General features: G+C 36.8%; 1 protein-coding gene across 1 annotated transcript in view; it reads right to left on the reverse strand.

Annotated features, from left to right (window-relative positions):
- COL4A5 (collagen type IV alpha 5 chain) overlaps nt 1–23,985 on the reverse strand; it is a 301,445-nt gene that overhangs the window by 129,541 nt on the left and 147,919 nt on the right. The window contains exons 4-13 of the mRNA XM_049871358.1: nt 23,152–23,196; nt 17,653–17,697; nt 17,505–17,567; nt 15,125–15,178; nt 14,764–14,790; nt 12,965–13,045; nt 10,858–10,920; nt 8,558–8,593; nt 8,428–8,469; nt 8,165–8,257 (exon numbers count right to left, since the gene is read on the reverse strand). Of these exons, the coding sequence (XP_049727315.1) occupies nt 8,165–8,257; nt 8,428–8,469; nt 8,558–8,593; nt 10,858–10,920; nt 12,965–13,045; nt 14,764–14,790; nt 15,125–15,178; nt 17,505–17,567; nt 17,653–17,697; nt 23,152–23,196 (549 nt within the window). The remainder of the gene's footprint in view (nt 1–8,164; nt 8,258–8,427; nt 8,470–8,557; nt 8,594–10,857; nt 10,921–12,964; nt 13,046–14,763; nt 14,791–15,124; nt 15,179–17,504; nt 17,568–17,652; nt 17,698–23,151; nt 23,197–23,985) is intronic.

Genomic DNA, 23,985 nt, shown 5'->3' on the forward strand with positions numbered 1-23,985 from the left:
CTCATCCTTGCTCTAACGTCTATAATTTTTACCCACTCACTGGCTCCATCATTTTGGTCTTCAACACCACACAGTGAATAATATATACACCTCACATTCTCTTGGCCTGGTCTGCTAATTCTTCAAGCAACTCACACATCATGGCATGGTATAGATCTCTTTTCTCACGCACCAAACTGATCAGATAGCAGAAAGATGTCCATTCTGCTTCAGTTAGTCCCTATTTCTTAGATATTTTCCCTAGTCATTTCCCCATCAGTTTACCATACCCTTCAAAACTATACTAAAAATTTTCCTCCTTATGTAAGATTGTGTTTTTAGTTCAGTAAGAACATCTTCTGATTTCAAATGATAGGGAGTTCTTCATCTAATACTGAAAAACGTTCTATTATGTCTCCTTCAGTGACCATCTAACCCAGGGTTTCTAGACATTGGCTGCAAGTGAAATCCCTTGGGAGCTTTGAAATATACTGATTCTCAGTCTTACACAGTGAGATTCAAACGTAATCGGTCTGTAGTACAGCATGAACAATTGGATTTTTAAAAGTTTCCCTGGTGATCACAATGTGCAGCCAAAGTTGAGAACTAATGGTAGCATCTCACTGGAACACTTCTATCCATAACCTCATAAGACAGTTTTTACATTTTGGGACAATTCCAATAGTTACAAAGCTGAACCTCACATGGAGTAAATTCACACACTGGTCCTAGTTCTGTTGCCTGGAACTATACAGGTTGCACAGACTGAAACAATCCAATTTACATGTGACAATTGTTTTACTGTTTTGAAATAAATAGTATTTTGTCCTTTTAAAAATATGTAACATATGCCCATTTCCTTCATGTCACAGGTCTCCACAATTTTTCTAAGAATACTATAAGTGGTTGTGAGACAACAACTGCAAATGACTCACAATGTACATTAGGATGCACTTTGTGTGGGCCAGGATTTAAAATCACGTATATTGGAGCTGCACTTTTCTCCCCTACTATTTCTGCACGTATCTTGAGTGATTAAATCTCTATTTGCAGATGACATACTCACGTATATAAAAAATCCTAAGGACTCCATTAAAAAATAGTAGAACTAATAAACAAGCAGAACAAGGTTGCGGGGTACAAAAATTAACATACAAAAATACTTGTAGCCTGCAGAGAAATTGGTGCCCTCATCCATTGCCAGTGGGAATATAAAATACTGCAGCTGCTGTGGGAAAAAGTTTTATAGTTCCTCAGAAAGTTAAACGCATAGTTACCATATGACCCAGCAATTCCACTCCTAGGTATATACCCAAAAGAACTGAAAACAGGTTTTCAAACAAAATCTTGCATAAGAATGTTCATTGCACCATTATTCACAAAGGCCAAAAGCTGGAAAGAACCCAAATGTCCATCAACACATAAATAGATAAACAAATGCAGTATTTCTATACGAAAAAAACCAAAAACCAATCCCGTTGCTGTCGAGTCGTGTCTGACTCATAGAGACCCTATAGGACAGGGTAGAACTGCCCCATAGAGTCTCCAAGGAGCGCTTGGTGGATCTGAACTGCTGACCCTTTGGTTAGCAGCCACAGCACTTAACCACTACACCACCAGGGTTTCCATGTATATACAGTGCCACATTAATCAGGCATAAGAGACATGAAGTTCTAATAACTGCTATGACATGGATGAAGCTTGCAAACATTATGCTAAGTTAAATAAGTCAATCACAAAAGGAGAAATATTGTGTGATCCCACTTACATAAATATCTACTTAAGGGAAAAAATATATTAGTAGTTTCCAGGGGCTAGGGAGAAGGGGGAATGTGGAGTTATTGCTTAATGGGTACTGAGTTTTAGTTTGGGACAAAGAAAAACTTTTGGAAACAGATAATGGTAATGACGGTTGTACAACATGGTGAATGTAATTAATGTCACTGAATTGTACACTGAAGCATGATTAAAATGGCAGATGTTTTGTTACATATATTTACCACAATAAAAAATTTAAAAATATACTGTATTTCTCTACACTAGCAATGAACAATCCAAAACTGATAATAACATAACTCCATCTATAATAAAATAGCACAAAACAATTACTCAGAAACATATTTAACCAAGAAGGTACACGAATTGTACATTGAGAACTACAAAATATTGCTGAAATAAATTATACCAAAAACCAAACCCAGTGCCATTGAGTTGATTCCGACTCATAGCAACCCTATAGGACAGAGTAGAACTGCCTGACAGAGTTTCCAAGGAGCGCCTGGTGGATCCGAACTGCCGATCCTTTGGTTAACAGCCGTAGCACTTAACCACTACGCCGCCAGGGTTTCCAAAATAAATTATAAACCCGAAAAAAAAATTATAAAAGATGTAAATAAATGGAAAGATATTCCATGTTCATGGATTGAAGGACTTAGTATTGTTAAAACGACAATACTACCCAAAGCGATATACAGAATCAACAAAACCCAGCTGGCTTCTTCGGGGAAACTGACAAGCTAATCCTAAAATCCACATGTAAATTCAAGGGACCCAGAATTACCAAAACAATCTTGTAAGAGAAGAACATAGTTGGAGGACCCACATTTCATGATTTTAAAACGTACTAAAAAGCTACAGTAATTAAGACAGTGTGGTATTGGCATGAGGACAGACATATAGGTCAATGGAATAGATTTGAGAACTGAGAAATAAATCTTTACATTTATTTTTAATTGATTTCCAAGGGTGACAAGACCATTCAATGGCAAAAAAGTAGTCTCTTCAACAATGATGCAGGGACAAGAGGAGAGCCACATGCAAAAGATTGAGGCTGGACCCATACGTCACTACATATTAAAAAATTTACTCAAAATAGATCACTGACCTTAATGTAAGAGCCAACATTATAAAACTTTAGAAGAAAACACAGGAGTAAATCTTCGTAACATTGAGTTAGGTAATATTTCTTTTTAGGGGTCAATGATTTCACAGATGACAGCAAAAACACAAGCAACAAAAGAAAAACAGTTAAATTGTTGTTGTTAGCTGTTAGGTGCTATTGAGTCATTTCTGACTCACAGTGACCTGATGTACAACAGAACAAAACACCACCTGGTCCTGCGACATCATAATCGTTGTTATGTGTGAGTCCATTGTTGCAGCTACCGTGTAAATCCATCCTGTTGAGGGTCTTCCTCTTTTTTGCTGACCGTCTAATTTACCAAGCATGATGCCCTTCTCCAGGGACTGGTCTCTCCTAATAACATGTCCAAAGTATGTAAGACACAGTCTTGCCATCCTTGCTTCTAAGGAGCATTCTGGTTGTACTTCTTCTAAGACAGATTTGTTCATTCTTTGGGCAGTCCATGGTATATTCAATATTCTTCACCAACACCACAATTCAAAGGCATCAATTCTTCTTCAGGCTTCCTTATTCATTGTCCAGCTTTCACATGAATATGATGTGACTGAAAATAACATGGCTTGGGTCAGGCGCACCTTAGTCTTCAAGGTGACACCTTTCCTTTTCAACAAAGAGGTCCTTTGCAGCAGATTTACCCAATGCAATGCATCCTTTGATTTCTTGACTGCTGCTTTCTTGGCTGTTGACTGTGGATCCAAGTAAAATGAAATCCTTGACAACTTCAATCTTTTCTCCATTCATCATGATGTTGATCACTGGTCCAGTTGTGAGGATTTTTGTCTTCTTTATGTTGAGGTGTAATCCATACTGAAGGCTGTGGTCTTTGATCTACATCAGTAAGTGCTTCCAGTCCTCTTTACTTTCAGCAAGCAAGGTTGTGTCATCTGCATATAGTCCAACTTCTCGGGCAACTTGCTCAGCATACAGATTGAATAAGTATGGGTGAAAGGATACAACCCTGACACATCTTTCTTGGCTTTAAACCTTGCAGTATCCCCTTGTTCTGTTCAAATGACTGCCTCTTGGTCTATGTAAAGGTTTCTCATGAGCACAATTAAGTGTTCTGCAATTCCCATTATCCCTAATGTTATCCATAACTTGCTATGATCCACACAGTCGAATGCTTTTGCACAGTCAATAAAACAGAGGTAAACATCTTTCTGGTATTCTCTGCTTTCAGCCAGGGTCCATCTGACATCAGCAATGATATCCCTTGTTCCATCTCTGGCAGTTCCCTGTTCATTTACTATTGCAACTGCTTTTAAATGATCCTCAGCAAAATTTTACTTGTGTGTGATATTAATGATATCATTTAATAATTTCTGCATTCCGTTGGATTGCCTTTCTTTGGAATGGGTACAAATATGGATCTCTTCCAGTGGCTTGGCCAGGTAGCTGTCTTCCAAATTTCTTGGCACAGAAGAGTGAGCACTTCCAGGGCTGCATCCATTTGTTGAAACACTTCAGTTGGTATTCCGTCAATACCTAGAGCCTTGTTTTTCGACAATACCTTCATTGTAGCTTGGACCTCTTCCTTCAATACCATAGGTTCTTTATATGCTACCTCCTGAATGGTGGACTCGTCAGCCAATTATTTTCGTACAGTGACTCTGTGTATAACTTCCATCTTCTTTTGATGCTTCTTGCATCATTTAATATTTTCCCCAAAGAATCCATCAACACTGCAACTCGAGGCTTGAACTTTTTCTTCAGTTCTTTCAGCTTAAGAAATGCTGACTGTGTTCTTTCCTTTTGGTTTTCTATCTCCAGGTCTTTGTACATTTCATTATAATACTTTGTCTTCTCAAGGTGCCCTTTGAAATCTCCTGTTCAGCTGTTTTACTTCACCATTTCTTCCTTTTGCTTTAGCTACTCTATGTCCAAGAGCTACTTTCAGAGTCCTTTCTGACATCATTTTGGTCTTTTCTTTCTTTCCTGTCTTTTTAATGACCTCTTGCTTTCTTCATGTATGATGTCTTTGATGTCATTCCACAACTTTTCTAGCCTTTGGCTATTAGTGTTCAACACTTCAAATATGTTCTTAAGATGGTCTCTAAATTCAGGTAGGATATCCTCAAGGTTGTACTTTGGCTCTTGCGGACTTGTTCTAATTTTCTTCAGCTTCAACTTGAACTTGCATATGAGTAATTGATGATCTGTTCTGCAGTCAGCCCCTGGCCTTGTTCTGACTGATGATATTGAGCTTTTCCATCGTCTCTTTCCACAGATGTAGTCGATTTGATTCCTGTGTGTTTCATCTGGCAACGTCCATGTGTATAAAACACCCGTTGCCACTGAGTCGATTCTGAGTCATAGTGACCCTGTAGGACAGAGTAGAACTGCCCCATAGGGTTTCCAAGGAGTACCTCGTGGATTCAAACTGATGACCTTTAAGTCAACAGCTGTAGCTCTTAACCACTCTGCCACCAGGGTGTCCTCCATATGTATAGTCAGTTTGATTGTTGAAAAAAGGTATCTGCAATGAAGAAGTCATTGGTCTTGCAAAATTCTATCATTCGATTTCTGGCACTGTTTCTATCACCAAGGCCATATTTTCCAACTACCAATCCTTCTTTTTTTCCAGCTTTCGCATTTCAATCACCAGTAATTATCAATGCATCCTGACTGCATGTTTGATCAATATTAGAATGGAGCAGTTGATAAAAACCTTCAATTTCTTCATCTTTGGCATTAGTGATTGGTGCACAAATTTGAACAGTATCCGTATTAACTGGTCTTCCTTGTAGGCGTATGGATATTACCGTATCACTGACAGTGCGTACTTCAGGACAGATCTTGAAATGTTTTTTGTGACAATGAATGTGATGCCACTCCTCTTCAATTTGTCATTCCCAGCATAGTAGATCATATGATTGTCTGATTCAAAATGGCCAATACAACTCCATTTCAGCTCACCAATGACTAGGATATCAATGTTTATGCGTTCCCTTTCATTTTTGATGACTTTCAATTTTCCTAGATTCATACTTCATACATTCCATGCTCCCATTATTAATGGATGTTTGCAAGCGTTTCTTCTCATTTTGAGTCATGCCACATCAGTAGGTGAAGGTCCTGAAAGCTTGACCATCCATGTCATTAAGGTCGCAATTAGTAGAAACTGACTTGACAGCACCTAAGAACAACAACTACTTTGAGGAGGCAGCTCTACCCCAGTTGCATTTTGAGTGCCTTCCAACCTGAGGGGTTCATCTTCCGGCACTATATCAGATAATGTTCCACTGCTATTCATATGGTTTTCACTGGCCAATTTTTTCAGAAGCAGACTACCAGGTCCTTCTTCCTAGCTTGTCTTAGTCTGAAAGCTCTGCTGAAACCTGTCCACCAAGGGTGACCCTGCTGGTATTTGAAATACTGGTGGTAAAGCTTCCAGTATCATAGCAACATGCAAGCCAACACAGGAGGACAAACTGACAGACACATAGTTAAACAAGACTTCATCAAAATTAAAAACATCTGTGCAGAAACCCTGGTGGTGTAGCGGTTAAGTGCTACGGCTGCTAACCAAAGGGTCGGCAGTTCGAATCTGCCAGGTGCTCCTTGGAAACTCTATGGGGCAGTTCTACTCTGGCCTATAGGGTCGCTATGAGTCGGAATCGACTTGACGGCACTGGGTTTGGTTTTTTAGTTTTGGTGCATCAAAGGGTACTATTAAAAAAGTGAAAGACAACCTACGGTACGGGAAAAAATTGCAATTAATATATCTGGTAAGGGTCTAGTATCCAGAATATAAGGAGCCCTGGTGGTACAATGGTTACATACTCAGCTGCTAACCAAAACGTTGGTGGTTTGAACCTATCAGCAAATCCATGTGAGAAAAGACCTGGTGATCTGCTCCCATAAAGACTTCTGCCTAGGAAACCCTATGGAGCAGTTCTACTCTGTCATATAGGGTCCCTGAATCAGTATCAACTTGACTACATACAACAACATCCAAAATACATAAAGAATTAATATAACTCAACAATAATATGATAAATAACCCAATTAAAAATGGGCAAAGTATTTGAATAGACATTTATCCAAAGAAGATACACAAATGGCCAATAAGCACATGAAAATGTTTTCAACATTATTAGTCATCAGGGAAATGCAAATAAAAAACACAATGGGATACCACTTTTACACCCACTAGGATGTCTATAATAAAAAAGGTGGACCATAGCAAGTGTTGACAAGGATGTGGAGAAATTGAAACGCTCCTTCATTGCTGATAGGAATGTACAATGGTGCAGGCACTATGAAAACAGTCTGGCAGTTTCTCAGAATGTGAAACACAGAGTTATCACCCCTCCCCCCAGTGCATATGACCCAGCAATTACACTTCTCGTTATATATCTGTAAGAATTGAAAACATGCCCATACAAAAACATGTACACAAATGTTCACAACAGCATTATTCATAATAGCCCAAAATGGAAACAATCCTATGAAATGGATCTTACATCTATGAAATGATAAATGGATAATCATAGTATATTCATACAATAGAATATTACTCAGCCATAAAAAGAAGTAAAGTTCTGATACATGCTACAACATGGATGAACCTGAAAACATAACACTAAATTAAAGAAGCCAAAGAAAACTACATATTATATGATTCTGTTGATATGAAATGTCCAGAACAAGCAAATCTATAGAGATGGAAAATAGATTAGTGGTTACCTGGGGCTGGAAAGGTTATAGGAAATGGAGAATGACAGCTAATGGATATGGATTTCTTTGGGGTTAGGAAAGTGATGGGGCAGTGAGAATGGTCTAAAATTAGATAGTAGTAATGGTTGCACAACCCTGTGAATATACTAAAAAATATTGAATTACACCCTTTAAATAGGTGAATTGTATGGCATGAGAATTATATCTCAATAAACCCAGTAAAATAAAGCTCTTTAAATAATTCAATGATCTCAAATCCTTGCTATTTTTAAATTACAGCATTACCATCGAGTTGATTCCAACTTATAGTGACCCTATAGTACAGAGTAGAACTATCCCCATAAGGTTTCCAAGGCTGTAATATTTACGGAAGCAAATTGCCACATCTTTCTCACGCAAGGCGGCTAGTGGGTTTGAACCACCAACCTTTTGGTTAGAAGTCAAGTGCTTAACCACCGCACCATCAGGGCTCCTTATTTTTAAATTACCCTCATATAAAACCACATTCCAGCTTATAATGAACTTTAATGGAATGCTGCTTTCATAGCAAGATTTTCATTGATTTCCTCCCTATCTACTCACCTTATCTCCTTTCTGAAACTCTACATCAATTGGTCTTTTCTGTTCACTGATCTGCCCAGGTGGCCCAGGTGGGCCCTGAAGACCTTGTTCACCCTGTTTTCAAGATAAAATAAGGGAATAAGGCTTCATAAGCTACAACAGAAAATAATAAAACATGTAAGCTAAGTCAGTTGAAAGAAGCAAGAGAAGGAAAAAGACAGGTCCAAATGACTGTGAAAGGAGAAAGCTGAGGGCTGAATAACTAATTCTTTTTCTTTACTCACTTTGTCACCCTTGGGTCCCTGGAAATTTAAGCCCATGTTCCCCTGAAGAGAGAAGTTTCAGTTTAAATCTTATTAACAATAACAAAAAGAATCCAAACCAAATAAAAGATATATAGAAAAAGAAAAATACCTTTGGTCCTGGAAGTCCTGGTGGACCAGGAGGGCCCTAAGAAAAGAAGATATAAAATAGGAAAACAAAGGGTTAAAAATAATAAGTTTATGAAAAAAATGCATTAGTTTCCAAAAGTGAGGACTGAAAAAGCCCTTCAAATAATATTTTCCAGTTTTTTTCCCCCAGTGTTTTTTGGTCACAGACACATTTGAATTGATTAAAGTAAACGAGACGAATGTGGAGATCTCTGGTGACAGGGCAGGGAAGAAATGGAAGGATGGAGAGAGGAAAAGAAATAGCACCAATGTCAAAAATCAATACAAAAGTTAATCTCAAGAAACACACCAAATTTCTCATATCAGAATTACAGGTAAATTTAGATACCATAAAGCAATTAACTCTCCAGATATAAAAAAGCATGAGGTTTATTACTTAACCCAGTTTTATTTTTATACAATCTGATTTTGCGCATTTGAGAATGTTTCAAGGTATGAAAAATTAAAAAGCCAATTGTCTGCCCAAATATATTGCCTCTTAATCTCAATGGGTCTATTTATTCACATATTGCACTTTGGTAGCTTTTCGAACATTTTGCTTCACCTATGGAATCAACAGAGCTCTGATGGCTCAGTGGTTAAGAGCTATGGCTGCTAATCAAAAGGCCGGCAGTTTGAATCCACCAGCCACTCCTTGGAAACCCTATGGGGCAGTTCTACTCTTTCCTATAGGGTCGGTATGAGTTGGAATTGACTCAATGGCAATGGGTTTTTTTAAACTGAATCAGCACTAAGTAAAGGGACTTTCAGAAGTGTACAGTGAATTAGTTAAATGGCTACAAATGTTAAGGAAATTCAAAGTGTAATAACACACCCAGAGTATACCAATGTTGTAACAAAAGAGTTAGAAAAAAGGGCCATAGTTCAGTCTCATGTTTTGCAGGAGGTTTACACCTAAAGCAAACTAAACAAAGGAGTTTTGTAATCCTCTCCTAAAGCGCTGCCCAACCCACCCATTGCCGTCGAGTCGATTCCGACTCATAGCGACCCTAGAAAGCAGAAATCACAGTCTTTTCTGGTATCTTCTTTTAATATTTACCTAACCTTAGTTCCTTCATTCAAGAGTAGAGGACCAACTGTCACAAGCAAAAGTGTACAATCTATAAAGGTATAATGAAAATTGTCACTTAAATATATGGTAGATGAGAGATAGAGTGGCACGTGAGAAATTACTTTGACTCAAGTACAATTTTCTTTCCCTTTTAAGAGGGTAACTGCAAAGCTCTAAGTCTAAAACATGACTTGAATGAAATCCGAGCATTTCAGGGGTAAAAATATTTAGAATTTATTAGGGTGGAAAATATGGGAAGCCATAGAATCTATTAAGGGAACTGATTACACTTTCAGGGTCTATGGAGGTTGCTGCTTCCCTCTTGGGGTACACAAATCCATTCACCCATTGCAGAGTGACCCACTCACTTCACCAATCCTGTTTTGTTCCCAAACCCAAAACCAAACCCGGTTTTGTCAAGTTAATCGTGACTCATAACGACACCCTATAGGACAGAATAGAACTGCCTCATAGGATTTCCGAGGCTGTAATCTTTACAGACGGAATCTTGGTGGCACGGTGGTTAAGTGCTCAGCTGCTAAGCAAAAGGTCAGCAGTTCAAACCTACCAGCTGCTCCGTAGGAGGAAGATGTGGCCATCTCTTTCCATAGAGATTACAGCCTTGGAAACCCTACGGAGCAGTTCTCTGTCCTACAGGGTCGCTATAAGTTGGAATCGATTTGACGGCAGTGGGTTTTTGGGTTTGGTAACCTTTACGAATGCAGACTGCCATATCATTCTCCTGCAGAGTGGCTGGTGGTCTGGTTAGCAGCCGTGTGCTTAACCACTGTACCACCAGGGCTCCTTTGTTTTGTCCCAGGTCCCTGAAAAATGAGAGTTGATATTTCATGTGAATCCCTGCTTTTGTTCTTAAACAGCAAACTGCAATTTGAAGAAGCATGCTGCATCAAGTGATAAAGAACTGTCTTTGATGACTTCTTGAGATGGCCAGAATCGACTTCAACACTGTCACAAAGAGAGACATATAACAAAATACTTTAAATCTTTTCTTTATATACTTCATTTTTTCATCTATAAAATGGAGATACAGCACATATATTGTTCACCATAACATTGTAAATGTTCCCTTAAATGAGAAATTTATAGATTACGAATGTTGAAAATGCATTGTACTTTTCAAGTAATACAAATAATATTTGTGAAAGAAGTCAGAAATAAAAGGAGAAATGAAATAACAAAAGGAAGCTCACCATCAAACCTGGTCGTCCTGGGGGACCAATTGGCCCTGGTAAACCAGTGGGACCAGCTGGGCCCTGTTAAAAGAAGTAAAGAAAATGATAAAATGCACACATATGCACACATACACAGGTATGTCTTCTCACCGTATCTTACAAAGAACAATATGAATAAAATTTAAATTTAAGTTATTGCGGAATTCTGTTCTACAATCCTATAATTCTGCATTATTATAAGCAGAACGTAAAATGCAAAAGGATTAAGTAATTATAAAAAAAATGAAACTAAACAGGGATGAATGCAGCTTTCAGAAAGTTTACAGTGGTAGATAACAAATGTGTCACAAACACATAATAAGGAAGTTTTACAAAATAAAGAGATTAGCATGTTTACTTAGTGGGGGCTTTTATGGTAGAAATGAAAAAAAAAAAAAAAGACTACTACTTCCAAGGTGTTTTCTCTAATTTCAAAATAAAAATATACCCTTTCAGTTCAGTAATGAGGTCACGCCTGAGGTTCACCCTTCAGCCAAAGACTGAACAGGCCCATGGAACAAAACAAGACTAAAGGGGTGCACCAGCCCTGGGGCAGTGACTGGAAGGCAGGAGGGAACAAGAAAGCTGGTAAAACGGAACCAGGGTTGCGAAGGGAGAGTGTTGACATGTCGTTGGGTTTTTAACCAGGGTCATACAACAATGCATGTACTACCTATCTGATGAGAAACTAGTTTGATCTGTAAACCTTCACCTAAAGAACAATAAAAAAAATATACATGTATGTAAGATTAACAACAAAGAGAGACGTAGAATAATTGAAAAAAAGATAAGAGAATGGTGCAACTGTTGTGGAACATAAATTGGCATTGTAAAAAGCTGAACATTTGCCTGCTCTGAAATCTATCAATCCTATGTATAAATCCTGGATTTTTTTTTTAACTAAAAAAAAAAATCTAAAATCAACCAAAAGTTCCAAAAATAGGATCTCAAAGAAACAAACTGTAGTATGTTTACACAATGGAATATTATACAGAAGTGAAATTGAATGAACTCTTGCCATATACAGTAACACAGATGAATCTTAACATAATAAGTAGAAAAAAGCTGCAGAAAGCCACATATTATTTTTATAAATCAAAACTAAATATTGTTTAGAGTTATAAACGTATGTAATAAAACTAGTTTTAGGAAGCAATGGAAAACTCAGGATAGTAGTTATATCTTAGTGTAATGCAGAAGGATGTGACAGCAAAGAAATACAGATTGATTAAAATTATTTGTAACGTTCTAGTTTGTAGGTGTTCATTTTGTAGTTATGCTTCATAATTTACATATATTTTGCATGCACTCTCCTGTATTTTTAAAATATTACATAAAAAAATTATAAAAGATAAAGGGCAAGATTCAGAGTACTTACAGTATAAACAGGTGATGTCAAGTAAGGAATGAGACGGTAGCTCATGAAAAAGGTCCCTAACATTGTATCTTAGTGATTAAATATTAGAAACAACTGACTTTTTTTTTTTTTTTTGGCAAAGGAATCAATTCTTGTGAAATACAACCCCCAAGAAATTTATCTTCTAATCTATAAATACTCAAAAGTCATTGCTGTCTTTATGCACGATATTTGTAGGCTAACATTACTTTTTTTCTCTTAAGATTATACTTAATGTTCACCATGCATAAATTTTATTCCTTCAGTCTTCAAAATATGTTCATGTGTAAGGCATAACCGATAGTGTTACAAATGATGTCTTTTAATTTCTTAAACGGGATTTTTATTTTTATCAGACCATTTACAAGTCAAGGCTACTCCCACTGCCCTATTCCTCCCCTCAGTACAAGAATAAGAAAATAAAAGCCTGTTTCTGTTGGCAATCCCACCAACAAAAATATCCATGGAAACCAGACAGAAAGGCAAAAGAACAAAGCAGTGCTTGTTAAGATTCTCTCTGGTCCAGTCTGCTTTTATTTTCAGGTACAACGTACATACAATGTCTAGCAAACTTCAGATGATAATTTCTATGACCAAAATAGAGGTTACAAAGGTTAAAGACAAAAAAAGTGACACTGTGACCGTCTGACTTAAGCAGTATAACAAAGAAGGAAATCCCCGAATGCTTACTTGTATTCCAGGAGGGCCTGGATATCCTGGATTCCCCTTTGGTCCTGGCAGTGATGACGTAATTATACTACCTGGTTCCCCCTAAAAAAGCCATCCATAGGCGTTGTAAGTAATAGTTATTACACATGAAAACCCACAAAAGCACAATAAAATGATCTGAGGATTCAATTTGTCACATAAATGTCCTGGAAGATTAGATCATCTCAGTAATCAAAATGAATAAATTTGCCTTTTAAAAGGAAATGGGGAAGTGGCCAGAGTACACTGAAATATATTAGATTCATTAAGAGCCTGTGGTATCTTCACCTACTCATACATTTAAAAAAAAAGATTATTAAATTTTAAGTATATGCTAAGAATTTCTAGGCTCTGGCTACTAAGAACGGAGCCCTTGGGTGGAACAAACAGTTAAATGCTCAATTTTGAACTCATAGGTTGACAGTTCGAATCCACTCAGAGGCGCCTCAGAAAATGGTTTGCAATCTGCTTCTGAAAGATCCCAGCCTTGAAAATTCTATGGAGCACAGTTCTACTCTGACACATATGGGGTCGCCATGAGTCAAAATCAACTCAACAGTTTTGATCTGGATACTCAGAAGTGAAGAAGATAATTGAGGCCTCTGTTCTCATGGAGCTAACAGTATAATGGGGAAATGCAGACCTTAACACGTTAACAAATACCGTAACAATACATTCTTTTAAAGGCTACCAAAAAAAAAAAAAAAAAAAGTACAGCAAGTAACAAAGAAAATAGTACAGGCCATGAAAAGGAATAGGGACTTTATCTTATTATGCAACGGGAAGCCCCTGAAGGTTTATAAGCAGGGAGATTACATGATTGGTTTAAGTTTTTAAAATATCATTCTTGGCTGCTCTGCAGAGAACTCATCAGGCTGGCAGGTGGGGTGTAATAGTGAATACAGAGACTAGTTAAGAGGCTATTTCAATAGTCCAAATAAGACATCTGGTGGCAGTGGAGATGGAGAAAAGTGGATGGATTTAAGATATATTTTACAGGTAGAATTTACAGTATTTATTATTATTATTAGAATTAAATGAGGAGATATATGTTGGAATGGGCTCACGCAAAAGTGTACACAAGGTACAGAGATGCAAACTTTAGGGATGAAGAAGCCAGAGGGAGAAGCAAATTTATTTTGGGGGAGTAGGGGACAGTTTAATTTTGGACATGTTCATTTGCATGTCTGGGAGATATCTGAGTGCAGATATAAGACAATTACCTGAATACATTCATTTAACTCAAAAGTGAAGTCTGTTTTGGAGGCAGAAATTTGTGTATTCAGTAACTAACCCAGACTAGACTAGACTAAAAAAAAAAAAAAAAGACTAGATAGCAATAAATACTATGGGCATTAATACTGGTCGGTATAGAAAAGAAACAGAGATCAGGACTGCATCTTGACAGACTTGCTGGGTAGAAGACTAGAATGACCAGAGATGCAGAAGAAAGATCAGGAAATGGTAGTACCACAGAAGCCAGGGCCAAAGAGCATTTCTAGAGGGACTGGGTGGTCAACTGTTTCAAGGTGTAATAAGATAAAGGCTGAAAGGTGTCAGAAAAGAAACTTGAGAAGTTTGGAAGTTTATCAACATACAGAAGGTATTTAAAGCCAAGGGAACAGAGGTGACCACTCGGGGAGAGTTTTTTTGGTGTGTACCTGAACAAATCCTAGAAATACCTATTTGAAGACAGAAGGCTAAGTCATTAACTTACTGAAGTTGCATGCTTTCCAAATATTTTATTCAAAACATTTACCTTCCCAGCAGGAGATGCTTACCTTCATACCTGGGATACCAGGAGGACCCTATTATTAAAAATAAAAAGGATTATTATACATAAAATAGGAGCAAGCAAAAGAATGCAATCCTTTCTAGAGTCCAAATTGAATAGACCGCTGTAGGGTCATTTCTGAGTATTACATATCTTAGAATACTTCATGATGACATTTATAGTAAATATCTTATAAGTCTTGATTTTTCCCAGCAGAAAGCTATATTATCTCTTTTCTTTTACAATCTAGTTCACTACTTTAAGATGCATTACTTTGATCCATATGATTGCACTGAGTTTACTTTATACCACTTCTGTTTCTTCTGTTAATCCCCATTTTCAGTTTGATCCCAAACTGTATAACTTACTGGAGGACCCTGTAAACCAGGAAAACCGGGACTGCCTGGAAAGCCACGTTCTCCCTAGAAAGGGTTAAAAAAAAAAAAAGAGCACAGAAGAACAAGAAACAAAGCATAACTCTACCAACAAATGATGACATACTGAAAAGACTTCTGTAAAAGCCATTTTGAAACATACCAAACTGCCAAAAATTCATTCGCCTTCACTTAACAATTATCTCATCATCAACTATCCATATCAATTCAATCGTCTAAGATACTTTTATCCCTACTCATCAATCCCAATCACAAATAAAGAAAAAAAAACTTCTATCCCAGTTATTTTCTTCTGACAAATCCATTTTAAGACAATCACACCACAGATTCCTAGCCATCATCGCATGTAATAGTTAATGATTTGTACCAATTTCCTGCTCATGTATTATATAAATTCTTATTTTAACTGCTCTATTGCATTTTCCTTTTATTTTTTTTTTATTTATTGCATTTTCCTTTTATTGCAAACTATTTTAAATTATTTTTGTAAGGAGGAAAAGATAGTAGGGAAGAATGCCATTAATATCACTAAGAGGACAATAATAGCAATAGTCCTAGCAATTTCAGGTCATGTTTTCTAGGCACCCAGTTTTTCTCACTCACTATTTTAAGGTACTAATACAGACATTTGCTGTAGAAGAACCCCAGATGCAACCTGCCTTCAAATACCTATATGCCATAGCAATCCTAGACACATCCCTGTCAAAAGGCTTAAAAGAGTGAGTTTATTACAGCAACGTGCCTTTGAGTTACTGTTCAATATCCCTCCCCGTGACTTTTTACACATGGGAAAAGCAGGCCCAGAAGAAAGGAAGTGGCCTGTATATCAAGTTTTAAGAACAAAACCAGAAAGAGCCCATATATTCTGTTCCATCTCTAGGATTCATTCTATTACCTAAATAGTAAGAAACCTAAGAGTTCCATTTAATCTGAAAGCATCCATAATAAATCCATTTAATTTCTTTAATATTTGTTGCTCACATAACTGAGGGGCCATAAATACAAACTAATCATTAGATCTACAAAGGCTCCCCTTTTCAGAAAAAAAAAAAAAAAGACGCCTTTAACTAGAGTATACTATACTCATTATACATACATTTGCTCTTCAAATTTTAAAACCTTGGCCCCAGCTGAGATAAAAAACCTCCATAAACCTCACAAACCCAAAATAATAACTTTAGGCAAGGATCGGATTGATTTGGAGAAATGTTGGTGGTAAAAAGAATCGTATTATCTTCAAGTACATACTACTACAGTAATTGTCACAAAATTTGGTCTTCATAACACAAAACAGTTTGTTCAAGTTATTTCAAATATATCCCGTACTATAAAATCTGACACATGCCATTAATTAGAAACATCTAAGATAATTCAAGAATAGTTTCACAGAATATAACAGACAAGATGGAAAATGCAAAAAAGCTATACCAAAAATAATAATATATTGCATTAACCTAAAGGAGGAGAAAAGTGAGGGAATGAGAACAGAGGCTATAATATGAAAGCTTTCAAAAAGAGCAAATTTTCCTCATTTTTATTGCTATCGCTTTATGTTAATCCAAACAGACTAAACAGTAGAAAAGCGGGCAGGAAAAAAATGTTCAAAGTATCTAAGTTTTTGTTTTTCTTTTTAAATTGTTAAATGTATCATTTTCGCTAATGGAGAATAGTTTCAAGTTTCATACTAATCCAAAACCCACTGCCATCGAGTCGATTCCAACTCACAGCGACCCTAAAGGACAGAGTAGAACTGCCCCGTAGAGTTTCCAAGGAGCGCCTGGTGGATTTGAACTGCTGACCTCTTGGTTAGGAGCTGTAGCACTTAACTACTACACCACCAGGGTTTCCCTCATACTAATAAAAAAAAATAGTTTATAGTAAAAAGCGATGTACTGTATTACAGGTAAGATTTTAGGATTTATCTTAAGTTATTAGGCAAGGTAAAAAAAATTAAAACATGAAATATTTGAAAACATAGAACTTAAAAAAGTTTTTAAAAAGGCAAAGTTAATGAATCACAGTCACAAGTATTACTTTTAACAACAAATGTAATGTTGGAATATATATATATATATATATACACACATATCCTAATTCTACTATACACCAATTCCAAAAAAGGATTTGGTGAGTAATTTTCAACCCAATGAAATATTCGAACTAATTACACATGCTTAAAGAAATTACTGATGTTCCAATACATTGAAAACGCTGTAGAACACACCCTATGTGTACACTAGACGTGAAGTTACTGTATCTCTTCTTCAACATTTTTCATATTGATTTCTTTGATTTTTAACCCTATTATTTATTATTAAGCATACTACCAAAGATAAAGTTGAAGAAATGTCACCTTGGTTCCATTGCATCCCGGGATACCTTGAGGTCCTGGGGCCCCATCATGGCCTGGCATTCCCTTTGAAAAGACATGTAACACATGTAAACTATTTTTTAGATTACTTTTTAAAGGTTTTTAAAATAAAAAGCCAAATTCTACTTACAGGAAGACCTGGTGTCCCTGGAAATCCAGGAAGTCCAGGAGGACCCTATAAGAAGAAATAAATTACTTGAACCAAATAACAATAAAATAACATCTGGCCTAAGGGTACTATGAAAATTATATTTAGGCTAGAAATTGACAAAATGTGTCTTATTATTACCACTCATTGTAGTTCTCTTCAACACTATAGAAAAATCTCCTATAATGTTTAAAATTTTCTTCTATACACATAGAAGAAACTTCTTTGAGGGAGCTTAGTCTTCACTGCAGTTAGTAGTAGCACGCAAATTAGAGGATGAAGTGTCTCTTCTAACAGATAAAGTGGCTCTCCCAGGTTCGGCAGAGGATGGGAAAGTGGCAAAAATATCTGCACCTGAAAACATCAGTGTGGCCATTCAGAAAATTCTTCAGTCGAATTTCCCTGTCAGGATTGTCAAAAATACATGTTTGACAACACTCTATAGGTGAGGTTATGAAGAAAAGGCACTCTCATACACTGTTAATGTGGATTCAAATATTATGGAGGGAAATTTGGAAATTACGTAACAAAATTACATATACATCTACCCTTTGACCAAGCAACTCACTTCTAAGACACTATCCCAAAGACAGACTGGGAAATTATTAAATGGAACATGAAATTCAAAGTTATTTATTACAGCATCATTAGTTATAGCTAAAGATTAGAAATAAACCAAATGTACACTAATAGGGACATGAGTGTTCACACAATGTAATACCATGCAGCTGTTAAAAAGAGTGAGGAAGATCTCTGTACATTGATATGGAGTGATCTCAGTTACTGTTGTTAGGTACTGTCGAGTCTGTTCCCACTCACAGCGACCCTATGTACAACAGAATGAAACACTGCCTGGTACTGCACCAGCCTCATGATCACTGTTATGCTTGAGCCCACTGTTGCAGCCACCATGTCTATCCATCTCCTTGAGGGTCTTCCTCTTTATCGCTGACCCTCTACTCTACCAAGCGTGATGTCCTTTCTCCAGAGACTAGTCCCTCCTGATAACATCTCCAAAGTACATGAGAGGAAGTCTCGCCATCCTCACTTCTAAGGAGTATTCTGGCCGTACTTCTTCCAAGACAGATTTGTTCATTCTTCTGGCAGTCCATGGTATATTCAATACTCTTCGCCAACACCATAATTCAAAGGCATCAATTCTTGTTTGGTCTTCCTTATTCATCATCCAGCTTTCACATGCGTAAGAGGCGATTGAAAAATACCACAGCTTGGGTCAGGCGCACCTTAGTCCTCAAAGTGACATATTTGCTTTTTATAACGCTTTAAAGAGGTCAATCTCCAGTAAATACTGTTACATAAAAGTATGTGTATGAGTGTATACATAGATACACGTGTGTGTGTGCATGCTCACACAAAGATGTATATACAATTCCGAAAGTTAAGTAAAACCTTGTTACTTTAAATTGGAATAGCAGAACCTCACGATTTTTTTCTGTTAAAAAATATGTATTTATTTAACTGTCCACTGAAAAGACACTGAAACAATGACAAACACAGCAGCAATGAACACACCTAACACTTAGACTGTGGTATCTAAATAATCTTCTTCACTAAAAGGAACCTAGAATAAGAGAAATGGCCAATTCTAGGTCTGGAGAGGAAATGTACAAGATAAGCCTGAAAGGTCTTGTGCCAGAAAGCAAGGAAGTTATCAAAGACCATTGGAGTTTTGTCAAAAAGGCACAGGACAGGAGCCAATTTCAAAGGGCCCTCACAGGCCAAAGATGGGACAATTTTGGCATCAAAAAGAAAAATGACCACCAATTGAAACACATAAATTCCTTGTGCTTATAATGACATAAAATTAAAAAGCCTACTTCGACTGCCACTGGAAGTTGCTACTGTAGCAATTCATTATCCTATTAGAATTTGAGCTGATAAATTAGAATCCCAACTAATAAAGGAAGAAGGGTTTATTGAATTTTAAAAATCACCATTTTGCAACTCTGAATCAAAGAATGAATCTAGGCAATGGTCATCAATAGATGGTAAAACCATTAGGTGAAAAGTTGATGGGGAAATTTTTATTTATTTATTGTTACTGTACATTAGATGAAGGTTTACAGAACAAACTAGTTTCTCATTAAACAGTACACATATTGTTTTGTGACACTGGTTAACAACCCTATGACTTATCAACAGTCTCCTTCTTGACTTTGGGTTCCCTGTTACCAGCTTTCCTGTCCCCTCCTGCCTTATAGTCCTTGCCCTGGGCTGTTGTGCCCCTTTAGTCTCATTTTGTTTTTATGGGCCTGTCTAATCTTTGGCTGAAGGGTGAACCTTGGGGTGACTTCATTACTGAGCTGAAAGGGTGTCTGGGGGACAGGCTCTCAGAGTTTCTCCAGTCTCTGTCAGGCCAACAAGTCTGGTCTCTCTTTTAGAGTTAGGATTTTGTCCTACATTTTTCTCCAACTCTGTCTGGGACCCTCTATTGTGATCCCTGTCAGAGCAGTCAGTGGTGGTAGCTGGGCACCACCTAGTTGTACTGGGTTCAGTCTGGTGGACACCCTGGTAGATATGGTCCATTAGTCCTCTGGACTAATCTTTCCCTTGTGTCTTTAGTTTTCTTCATTCTTCCTTGCTCCCGAAGGGGTTAGACCAGTTGAGTATCTTAGATGGCCACGCACAGGCTTTTAAGACCCCAGACGCTACTCACCAAAGTAGATTGTAGAACATTTTCTTTATAAACTCTGTTATGCCAATTGAACTAGATGTTCCCTGAGACCATGGTCCCCACAGCCCTCAGCCCAGCAATTTGACCCCTCTATAGGGCTTCCGTGACCTTGCCTTATACAAGCTGTGCTAGTTTCCTGATGGGGGGAAATTTTTGATGGAGGAATCAGTATGACATCACCTGAAACTACCGATCAAACTTAGCATCAATAAAGTGAATCACGCAAATACATGTCCCATGATACAATTCAACAGAAAGTATACAGCACTACCCATGAAATATTCTTTTTTTCTTTTTTTTTAAAACCAGTTGCTGTCAAGTAGATTCTGACTCATGAGGACCACATGTGTGTCAGAGCAGAACTGTGCTCCACAGGTTTTCAATGGCTGATTTTTCAGAAGTAGATTGCCAGGCCTTTCTTCCAAAACACCTCTGGATGGACTTGAACCTCCAACCTTTTGGTTAGCAGCTGAGCACATTAATCATTTGTACCACCCAGGGATTCCATTTAATTTTTCTTTTCTTTCTTTCTTTCTTTTACTAAGGTATAGTTTACTAAAGTAAAATTAATAAATCTTAAGAGTACAATTCTTTCCGTAGCTCCAGAAATTTCCCTAGTTTCTCTACCAAGCAACCTCTAACTTGCAGGAAATATGGGGGACAGAAGAACAATTTAAATGTCATCATGAGGAAGCAATCAATAAAATTCAGAATGTGGGACACTGTACAATACAAACGACCCAGTTTCCCCAATGGCATAATAAAAAGGCTTAAGAAACATAGCAACCAAATGCAATATACGGACTTTGTTGGATCCTGCTTTGAACAAACCACTTGTAAAAAGACATCTTGAGATAACTGAGGAATTTTGAGTATGTACTTGGTTTTAGAGTATACTCAGAGGTGAATTATCCAATAGACAAGGTAAGCACAGTGCTTACCTTGCTTACCAGATCATCTGCAGTGAACACTTTCACATTTTTTCATCACATCAAAGATTCTGCTTCTAGGTATGGCTGGCATCTGTCTCTCTTCCACACACAGCACCTTCCTACAGAATCAAAGCCACTTTTCAAATTTACAATCCCTGACAGGGGCAGATGACCCAGGAAGCAAGGTAAGCACGGGCTGACCTGTGCTTACTAATCTGTAGTGAACAATTTCACATGGGTTTCACCACATCAAAGATCTGCCCCTGAGTACACTGAAAAATTATTGCTACTTTTTTTAGGTGTAATAATGGTATAGTGGCTATGTGGTTATCAGAAAGACATACTCAAGTATTCACAGGTAGAATGACATGATGCCTGGGATTTATTTTAAAATATTCCAAAAATTAAGTGGTGGGGTAAAGATGAAACAAGATTATCCAAATGTTAATTTTTGAAGTTGGGTGATGGGTACATGGGAGTTCATTGTACTATTCTCTGTACATATATGTTTCAAATTTTCTATCAGTAAGTTTCAGAAAATCTTATGTCAAGGGACATAGACTATCCAGGTACTCCCAGACAATTGCAGGTGGAAATTGATAGAATACACAGCTTTTTATTAGTTTGGGCAGTGCTTAGGACATAGTCAATGGTAACTATAGTTATTATTATGGTATGGATATATATATGATTATTATAAAGACCTTTAATAGTATGTTGAGTTCTTGCAGAAAAACAAAGAAATATAGCTGCTAAAATAAAGTAGGGGTTTTGAGTATTTTCCCTGCTTTTCCAGTTTCTTATCTGTACAAGTCAAAAGTAGCACATAAGGCAAGTTATGTATTCTTAAGAAGCATACAGCAAAACAGAATGTTTTTAATACTTATGTAAGTTGCCAAAGATCCAAGCATCAGAGTGTTTGATTATTTTTGTCATTTACATTGTTGTTGTTATTGTCTTGGAGTAGATTCTGACTCATGGCAACTCCATGTGTGCAGAGTACATACATAAACATGCTATATCACCACCTATATATTTTCTATTCAAATCAAAGGACCTCACCAATGTGTAAATACAGAATTTCAGAGCTAAAAGGAACTTTGGAGATCATGCTGTTTAGCTTTCTAATTTAAGAAATTAAGAAACTGAGATTTGGAAAATTGAAATATGTTTTACCAAAAGCCATTACTATTTTTAAATTGCAGTTTCCCCTCAATACTAAAACTCTGTAGGATATATGTCGACCTAAAGCTTCTCAAAAAAAAAAAAACTACGTTAAATGTACACTTTGAGATACATCCTGATTTGGAGAACATTAAAATCATGAAAAATCAAGGTATTCTTTCAAAAGTGGTTTAAACCAGTGCTTCCCAACCTTATTCTCAAGATACACAAAGGAAATTATAATATTTGAACATGGGACAGTAGAAGGCTACTCAGACTGAGCTGACCAGCACTCTGAAACTGACAGAGCAGAGGAGATCAAACAGCATGGGAAGTTCTGGTTTAAATCAGTTGTACTATATAAATTAAAAAAAAATTAGTAAGTTGTTAGAATTTAGCACTTTCATATTTCTTAATCATAACTTACTTTAAAATCCTCTTAAACTAATTTATTTATACTAATTTAAATTAAATTTAAACTAATATTTAAATAGACAACTAGATACAAAAGATAATTATCAAAGTACTAAAGAAAGGCTAATCATGGATATATAATATCAACTCTTAAATTTAACTCTTTAAAGATTGCCTTTTTTTCTTTCATTTCCATATGGGTCATTTCCAGTTCTTATAACATTTCATTTATTTTTTATCTGTTTCAACCGACAAAGCATTTGATATATCACTTACTCTGATTCCTTTTGGTCCTGGTGGCCCTGGAATTCCATCATCACCCTGAAAAATACAAAGTACTTAGTTTTTTTTCTTTCCTAAAAAGTCCTTAAATAACTAAAACATTGTAAACCTTTGTGAAAGTTGATACGAAACTCATATACCAAAGGAAGAAGTATTTATTATTCAGGATGAAATCACTGAGGTAAGTCATATGACAAAAAATAAGAAAGGTCTTCATTCACTGAGAAAGGACATGTAGAAGAAACTTTATATCTGTTATACTGGCAAAGTTAATTATGAATTATGTAAGAAAACAAAGATGAAATAGTGGTACAGATATTTCCACAACCATTTAGGTATGAACAAAATACAAACATCACCTCTGAGCCCAAATATGTGCTGTTCTTACGTTTGCTGTTTTAAACCTGTGCTTTGTTTTAAAAGGCACTTCCTACAGGCAGAGCTTAAGAAGGAACAGGAGAGAACCATGAAGTTTCCTTTCTAGCTTCTGCTATAGACTCCAAGCAAAAGAGGCTGCCCACTGTGTGTTAATCCATTTACCTATTTCTAGTATCAGTTGCATTGCTAAGAATTTAAAATATTCCTTAACAAAGGTTTTTCTTTTTAATTTATATTAAAAATAATGGAATAAAAACCTAATTCTGCTCCAAGGGACAGGAATATCAGTGGAACACACAGCAGACCAAGAAGCCCTGGTGGCACAGTGGTTAAAGTGCTGGGCCGCTAACTGAAAGGTCAGCAGTTCGAACCCACCAGCTGCACTGCAGGAGAAAAGCGTAACAGTCAGCTTCCATAAAGATTACAGCCTTGGAAACCCTATGGGTCAGT

The sequence above is a fragment of the Elephas maximus genome, chromosome X (genome assembly GCF_024166365.1).
Source record: "Elephas maximus indicus isolate mEleMax1 chromosome X, mEleMax1 primary haplotype, whole genome shotgun sequence".
NCBI classification, from domain to species: domain Eukaryota; kingdom Metazoa; phylum Chordata; class Mammalia; order Proboscidea; family Elephantidae; genus Elephas; species Elephas maximus.